Source organism: Pseudophryne corroboree, chromosome 1, assembly GCF_028390025.1.
Source record: "Pseudophryne corroboree isolate aPseCor3 chromosome 1, aPseCor3.hap2, whole genome shotgun sequence".
Taxonomy (NCBI): Eukaryota; Metazoa; Chordata; class Amphibia; order Anura; family Myobatrachidae; genus Pseudophryne; species Pseudophryne corroboree.
The window spans coordinates 639289773-639298462 of NC_086444.1; the positions used below are offsets into that span (position 1 = coordinate 639289773).

Here is an 8690-nt window from a genome sequence, read left to right on the forward strand (position 1 = left end):
TTAGATTATATAAAATGTATCAAGTCTGCAGCCAGTTCTGCTCTCCTCCGCCTTACAAAGTCCGAGCTGCTTGTGCTTTGAAGATGGGCCAAGCTTGTTGTATGTACAATAAGGAGTCCCCAAGTCTGTCTGAAGAGGATAAATCCAGTACAGATTAGGGGGTAAATTAACTAATGTTCAATTATGGATCAATTTTACATTCGATTTTGCCTTTAACAAATCTCCAAATGCAAAATCCCCCAAAACTTATAATCAAACATTAGTAAATATACTACTAGGAGCTACAAACTACACATCCAAGCTGAAAGTGAAACTGGGCTACATCCCACTCACCACCCCTTGTGAGTAGATATGAATGATGGGGCGGGTTGGTCCATGGAGCATCAATCACATGAATGTGTTAGATGCCAACATTTTAACTACATTTTAATTATAACTGGACATTTCTGTATTGACATTATGAATGTTGATAGTGATTAACGTTAACAAATAATTAGGTCTACATATTAATTGGTAATGTTACTAATTTAATGATGGCCTACTTTGGGGGAAATAGATATGTTTATTATATGTGACTGTCATTAAGTTTAGACCTGGTTAGAGGAAGGCAGCATGTTTAATAATCAATAAAACAATATAAATTGAATATCAGTATGGCTAGTGGAAAGGTGGATTAGAGCAGGGGTTCCCAATAAGTCAAAGACCAAAAAATATCTATATATATTGCACAGACCTTTTCCCATGCTATCATACCTCCCCATATGCACTTCAAATATACTGGCCCTGCTCATGACTTCTCCCCCATAGGCCCTCTCACTCCTCATCCACTGTACAGCTGGAGACTCAGTCTCTGCAGTGCAGGGAATAGAAGATCAGCATTGTGCCTGCCCTGCTCCACCTCTGATAGTTTGGGCTGCATACAGAGGAGCTCACATCACACAGAAGTAAGCTGCTCCCGATTAGTCTTTTATTCTGCATTATTCCAGATTTGGATCAACTAGCTGAAGACCAACTCAAACCTGCCTGTGTCTGGAGCTCCTGCAGCTGGTACTTAGGAACCACATTTACAAGTTTAAAGAGCCACAAATTGGCCAGTGCTGATCTAGAATGTTCACTCACAGATCGGCTTACCATGTCATTGCTTTATACTGGGGTGCTCATGAATTACACAGGTTCTGTGGCTGATTAAAACCAGGTGAAATTCAGGCTTGAAGTCAGCCAGCCACAGAACCTGTGTAATTAATTTGTGTCCCAGCTTACCAAGGGATAGTATGGTAAGCTGGAGCGCTTGAAGAGAGTAGGGGGCCCCCTCATCTCTGATGTTGTAGTAGACTCTGGCATTTTGCCAGAGTCTACTGCACATGCCAAGTCTCCAAGAACATGGCACCTGTGCAGAGTTCCCGGGGACATCTCTATTGCGCATGCATGAATCACTGGAAAATAACCGCAGTGGCCATTTTCTGAGTGATATTTGCCACTCCGCAGACATCGCTGAGCCAAGGAGGAAGTGAGTATAATTAAATGGGTGCAGGGTGTGTGGTGTTTGGGCCCTTGGTAAGCATATTTACCCGAACCCTGTCGGGATTCTGAGCATCGGGATGCCGGTGCCGGTCTTATGACTGCCGGCATCCCATCCACCGGTATATCGTATCACACTCACAAGAACAGCTTAGAGAGAAAAGCACAGGGCTGGAGACTAGTCTTAGCTCTTGTAGAGGGATGGAAACCCTCCAACTAAGAGTGAGGCAGCATTGTCTTCTACCAAAATAGGGGGGAGGGGCACCACTATTCTCCCTTGGCAGGGGCACTAGAATGTCTAGTTACAGTTCTGAACTCTGTCCTACTGCATACATGATAAGAGAAGTAGAAATCACATTTACACTTGCACTTAGATATATGTATATGTACGCTGATGGCAGTTGGAATTGTCATTGAAGTTAACATGAAGTACTGTCTGTGCTGTAGGTAGGTATTGTCTTGCTCTGTTACTAAAATGGGTTTGGGTTAATTAGTTAAGGAATATGGTCTTGCTTTGTTACTTTTTGTAGTATCAAATTCTGTTTTACCTTTCGATCGGCTGTGGAGTAGTTTACTGACTTGCTTTGTTAGTTATTAATCTGCATAGCAATCCTTAGGGATTTAGGAGTCTAGGGTTCAGAAAAAAACAAGAATCTATATTTTGTTGGCTATAAGATGTCAATTAATACTCTGCTGACCCCTAGTGGACATTTGTGATGTACTTACTTTCCTATTTGTATAATATTGCTGTTACGTTTTTTTGGTATATTCATTTTGTCCAGTGTAATATAATAAAGTTGTAATAAATAGTGAATGTGTAAATATTTTCTCCAAACTTGCTAGATATTATATTATCTATGCTAATTATCATACATTTTATCTATGAAAACAACCAAGAATTAGCCAATAACAGAGAACAAATATAAGCCTGTGCACAAAATCATCCATCATTTACCATCTTCAGGAAATGACCTGTTACATTTACAATGTCAGACGTGCTATAACTTATGGAAATATAACATTGATAAACATGCCTCTTTTCACTTCTGGTTCTTGTTGACCTATAATCTTATCAAGTCATAGTATTAGAACATTATTACAATTAAAGTTAGTTCCTGGAACCTGGGTGTCACGGTCCGGCGGGTTGGGTTTCGGGAACAGCAGTACTTACCTGTCCAGACGCACTGGTTCGGTCCCTCCGGTGGGGTGCGGGCTGCTGGCGAGGGGCACAACTTGCAGGCATGTCTGGGAGGAGAGGTCTCAGAGGCAGCAGCAAACGTTTGTGCAGCTTCCAGCTGCAGAGGTCTGGGATGGGCATCGCCCCCTTGGAAGGATCAGCTAATCTAAAACACTCAGTCACCTGTAAGGTTTGCAAAACCAATGGGAAACAGTCTACAGGTATAAATATGGGGATTTCTGGGTAAGCAATCGCCACTGCAACGTCTCTCACACAGCCTTGTGTGTGCTAGTTCTCTGTGCTCCACAGCATTGCTTCTAAAGCATCCGGTTTCATGAGTTCTCGCCTGGATCGCTGGATCTACACCCGGTTATTTCACCTCGCATGCTGACCTCTCCGAGTCACCATCTCTCTCAGCGAGTCTCAGTTTTCCCAGTCTACAGTCCTCCTATCCGGGTTTCCACCAGACGTTCATCCACAGATGTACAGGTCCCGCCGACGCAACCACTTTAACGAGTAAACAGCTAGGGCACCCGTAGAACCTCCTTAGAAAATGAATGAAAAAGACCTTCATTCAGCCTGCTCAGCTAATCCTGCTTAAAGTCACCGATACCAAACTGCAAGCCGCAAATCTGGATTCACAAAACCCAGTCCCCGTGACACTGGGTAGTTGTATATCAGTACTTTAGAATATCTTAGGAGTAGATCAAATTAGGTGCAATGTTCTGCCACAATGATAGGATGCTTGTCTTCTGCTTGCATCTCTATGGGACATGAGTAAAAGCATGGAAGGTTTTTGTGTCCAAATAACCCACATATTGGGGGTCATTCCGAGTTGTTCGCTCTGTAAAAATCTTCGCATCGCAGTGATTTTCCGCTTAATGCGCATGCGCAATGTCCGCACTGCGACTGCGCCAAGTAAATTTGCTATGCACTTAGGAATTTTACTCACGGCATTTTCATCGTTCTGGCGATCGTAATGTGATTGACAGGAAATGGGTGTTACTGGGCGGAAACAGGCCGTTTTATGGGCGTGTGGGAAAAAACGCTACCGTTTCCGGAAAAAACGCAGGAGTGGCTGGAGAAACGGGGGAGTGTCTGGGCGAACGCTGGGTGTGTTTGTGACGTCAAACCAGGAACGACAAGCAGTGAAATGATCGCAGATGCCGAGTAAGTCTGAAGCTACTCAGAAACTGCTACGAGGTGTGTAATCGCAATATTGCGAATACATCGTTCGCAATTTTAAGATGCTAAGATTCACTCCCAGTAGGCGGCGGCTTAGCATGAACAAATCTGCTAAAATTCACTTGCGAGCGAACAACTCGGAATGACCCCCATTATTAGTGTACAAAGTCCCATTGTAAACTTTGCATGTCTTTCAAGTTAAAATTTCTAAATTATTTTTATATTTTTTCATCATTCATTTTATCCCCTAGTAGTAGGAACCAATAATTATATCCTAAACTCCTAACCCTCCAACATGATATATTCCACCAAGTAAAAAAAATATTCTACTCCTAAACCTCTGATTTCTTTCTCCTATTGCAGTAACGTGTAGAATTAATTCATTGCGGAAAAAAGGTACAATCAGCCCAGGTTATATTTAATTTCAGACTTCAGATCCTGAGAACAGTCCATATCCCCCAGTTTTGTGTGTGATCTCCTGATAATCACAGAAAAAATATAATCCACCCACATATAACTCTCTGTGCACATGTTACATCTGCCCCACCTGCAGTGGAACATGGTTTTGCCCAATTGCTAACTTTTTTTGTTTGCTAGCAAACCTGAATAACCCACAAAATGTCTCACTTCCTGATTCTTACACCCTATTACATTCCCCCCCTTAAGTTTAATTGCATCTTCTAAAAAAATCTTGGTAAAATGTAATTTTGCTTTCTTTTCTCCTAGAAATGGTTCAGACATCGATTATCCAAATGGAGAAGGTCAGAAGGTCTTCCTTCAGAATGTGGATCAGTCATGGACTAGAGGAGTTTTCATCAAGCAGATTTTACGCAATGCTTTAAACTTAAACACATTTTATTTTTTCTACAGATATGAAACCTACTTTAACCTTAATATAGTCTATTTTGTTTTTGTCTATGCAATAGGTGTAAAAAAATAATTGTCTAAACATATTTGTACAGTATATACATTCAAATATAATATATTTAAAATATATACTCTTGGTTATCATACTGTACTGGACACATTAAACACGTACACATGAAATATTCAGATAAATTATAAACTGGTTAATAATGAGTTCATATATTATTATTTATAGTTATAAATGTAGAATTGGATAGCTACAGTGAAGAAAGTTATAAGTGTTTACCAGCTACTTCTACTTCAACAGGCCTATCACTGTTTAATAGAAAACATCCAATAAATAACACATTTATACTTATTTGTCGGATGACATTCCTTGCAGTTGTCTTAGGGGAAAAAATTCTACTTTTTCTTATGTTTTTTGGGGGCTGTCACTACAGCATTTCATGTGGTGAACTGAAAATCCTGCACTGCAGAACCTGTACACAGCTGAAACAGTCTATCTGTAGTTGTGCAGCTGAAACAGTCTGTAGTTGTGAAACCCTTGAGGAAGAGGCAGAACTCTGGGAGGCAACGGAGTCATCTGCCGCCGGGCTCCTGTTCTGAAGGGGGGTACCTCTCTTCCCATTCTGTGACACCACTGAATTAAGTTAATTGATAGCCGCTGCTGTCTTTTCAGTGGCCGACTTCCTCACTGGTCCCTGCACCTTACAAATCACACCCTCTCTATTATACTGAATATACACATTTTACAAGTGTCACACCCAGGATTAGAAACCACAACCTATAACACTGGAAGCAGACACCTTACTGATGAAGCAGTTTGCTCCTGTATAGGAAATATGAGAATTTTAACTACTGCATATGAAGATACTTCTCTGACAATTACATGTAACTTCATATAGTTAAAATTCTCATGCTTCCTCTTCTGGAGCAAATAGCTCCATCAGTAAAGTGTCTGCTGTCAGTGTAACAGGTCATGGGTTCTAATCCTGGGATGACTGCTAAGAAATGTGTGATTCAAAATAAAAGACAATTAAATGTATAAATACAGTATATACATTTTTTTCAGAACACACACACACACACACACACATCTTAATATAGGACATAGGGGGGCACCAATATTTGTCTTGCCTCCGGGCAACTGGGACGAACTTACGCCACTGCCTTGAGGTGCTGTGGTACACTTACTTGGGGTACCCAGATAAAGTATGGCACATCCCTTTCAGCAACTCTCCGCTGATCCAGCTATGGGTTTGGCATCCATGACCAGAAGGACCCCCAAATACACGGGTGCTTAGCACGGAGTGCCTGGTGGAGAGGACTTATATATGGACAACAGGTGGACTGTAATAAACAAAGGTTGTGTGCCAGACCATCTCATAATGAAGGAACATAACAACTTTGTTTATACTCCTCCAGTCCAAATAGCATGATAGTTACAGGCTCGACTACGCCATCATCCTCCAGCACAATCAGCAGATAGTAAATGCTCCTGGAGAGGTGACGTAACTCATTTCCACCACCACCTACCCCCCTTCCCTCTCCCCTCCCATTGGGTGAAGTCAGCGCCAGTGATAGGGTTTTTGGCACCACCCTGTAGTAGTAGTAGTAGTAGTAGTAGTGCTCCTTACACATAATGCCCACAGTAGTTGTGCCTTTTACACATAATGCCCAAAATAGTAGTGCCCCTTACACATATGGGGGTCATTCCGAGTTGATCGCTCGCTAGCTAGTTTTAGCAGCCGCGCAAACGCTATGCCGCCGCCCACTGGGGAGTGTATTTTAGCTTAGCAAAAGTACGAACGCATGTGCAGCCGAGCTCTGCAAAAATAGTTTGTGCAGTTTCAGAGTAGCTCTGAACCTACTCAGCGCTTGCGATCACTTCAGCCTATTCGTGTCCGGATTTGACGTCATACACCCGCCCAGCGAACGCCCAGCCACGCCTGCGTTTTTTCAGACACGACTGCATTTTTGCAAACACTCTCTGAAAACGGTCAGTTGACACCCAGAAACGCCCCTTTCCTGTCAATCTTTTTGCGGCCGTCAGTGCGACTGAAAACTTCGCTAGAACCTGTGTAAAACAACAACGGCCTTTGTACCCGTACGACGCGCGTGCACATTGCGGTGCATACGCATGCGCACAAATGCAGATTTTTAGCCTGATCGCTGCGCTGCAAACAACGGCAGCTAGTGATCAACTCGGAATGACCCCAAATTTCTACAGAAGTGTTGCTTATACACATAATGCACACATAATGCCCTATACATCTCTGCCTCTGTAACTCCAGGAGCTCACCACCTCTGTCCCACCAGCAGCACCATGCCCTGTGTCCCTTCAGCAGCTTCCTCGCCTCTCTGTGTCCCTCCAGCCCCCACTCACCTTGTCTTCAGCATGCACAGAGCCTGCTCCTCTTTACGGTGCTTCTTCACTTCAGTGGCAGCGACAACATAACATCACACATGCTGTGCCAGAAAAGGAAGCCGCTGGGACCTGAAGAGGAGGAGAACATCATCCGCCAGACATGTGTGTAGGGACGGATTCAGGGGAGGGGGTGAGCGGGGCGAACGCCCCCCTAACATAGTCAGAAACGTTTTCCCAGACCCAGTGATTATGACTCAGACCGGCAGCTCCATCTCCATCACGGCGTACCAGCCCGTCCTTGCAGGAGAAGCGCCTGTTGGCCGCCCACACGCACGGCTCATCGCAACACATCCGCAGACCGAGCAGTACGTGGGCTGCCAGAATAAATCTGTGTCCTGCCAGTAGTACTTCCCGGGAGCGGCACACACTACACCACAGCATTATCAGCACTGGCAGCACCACTGGGCACACCATCCACACTGCAGGGCTCAGCAGCAAAACTAACAGCCTCCTCCATGTCCGGAAGCTCACACCGACATGATCTCTCTCTCTCTCTCTCTCCATATATATATATATATATATATATACAGAGAGAGAGAGAGAGAGAGAAAATGGGGGAGGGTACAAGCGCCTGATAGTGTAGTAGTTTAGGATAAAATAACAATGGTCGTATATAATGTTGGTAATACCAGTACCAGATTCTGTTAGATATAACAGCTTGTAGTCAAATCACTGGTGAAGCAGCTCCCAAAACATGTATTCACTCTCCAAAAATACCACAATGCATAGATATAGTGTAATACAGTCACGGTAATAAGGCCAGCAGAGAAATGCTTATCTGTGTACCCAAGAGTAGCTACACTTGAAAAACTTTTTAAGCTAAGTACTTTTATAAGCCTGATTATTATTTTGCTGTATATTGAAAGTAGAATAAATTGACTACTGTTGTTTTATACAAAAATACCGAGGTGGTGTCCTGGTTATCATTCATCATACCTGGAGACTGTTGTCTGGTAGGTGGTATTCATGTGACCGGCGGTCGGGAGACTGACGGTCACATGACCTCCACCAACATCCCGCCCCCTCACTATCCCGATGGTCGGCATGCCGACCAACAGGGACTATTTCCACTCGTGGGTGTTCACAACACCCATAGAGTGGGAATAGAATCCATGGCGACCGCAGGTCACCACCGATCCCGCAGCGTGGCGAGCACAGCGTGGCGAGCACAGCGAGCCCGCAAGGGACTTGCTGCACTTGCCCCTCCCTGCCGGGATCCCGGCGTCGGTATGCTGCCGGGATCCCGGCGTCGGTATGCTGACCGGCGGTCTCCTGAGCGCCGATCAGACATACTACACCCTTGTCTGGTCACTACCTGGGGTGATCCGAGATATACAAGAAGTGTGTACAATTCTGTACCTGAGGAGATACCTTTAGATGTGTCACTTTTACTAATTAGAGGTACGCATATAGGGGGTCATTCCGAGTTGATCGCTCGCTAGCTAGTTTTAGCAGCCGTGCAAACGCTATGCCGCCGCCCAGGGGCGGATTGGCCCACCAGGACACCATGACAGA

The 8690-nt window shown here is 44.1% G+C and overlaps 1 protein-coding gene across 10 annotated transcripts in view; it reads left to right on the top strand.

Annotated features, from left to right (window-relative positions):
• The window catches only part of HOPX (HOP homeobox), a 50291-nt gene extending 45186 nt beyond the window's left edge, over positions 1–5105 (top strand). For all 10 annotated transcript variants that reach the window (XM_063914604.1, XM_063914599.1, XM_063914606.1 and 7 more), the window contains one exon: positions 4607–5105. In XM_063914604.1, coding sequence (XP_063770674.1) covers positions 4607–4684 — 78 coding nt within the window. In that variant the 3' untranslated portion in view covers positions 4685–5105. The remainder of the gene's footprint in view (positions 1–4606) is intronic.
• The last annotated feature ends 3585 nt before the right edge of the window (positions 5106–8690 follow it).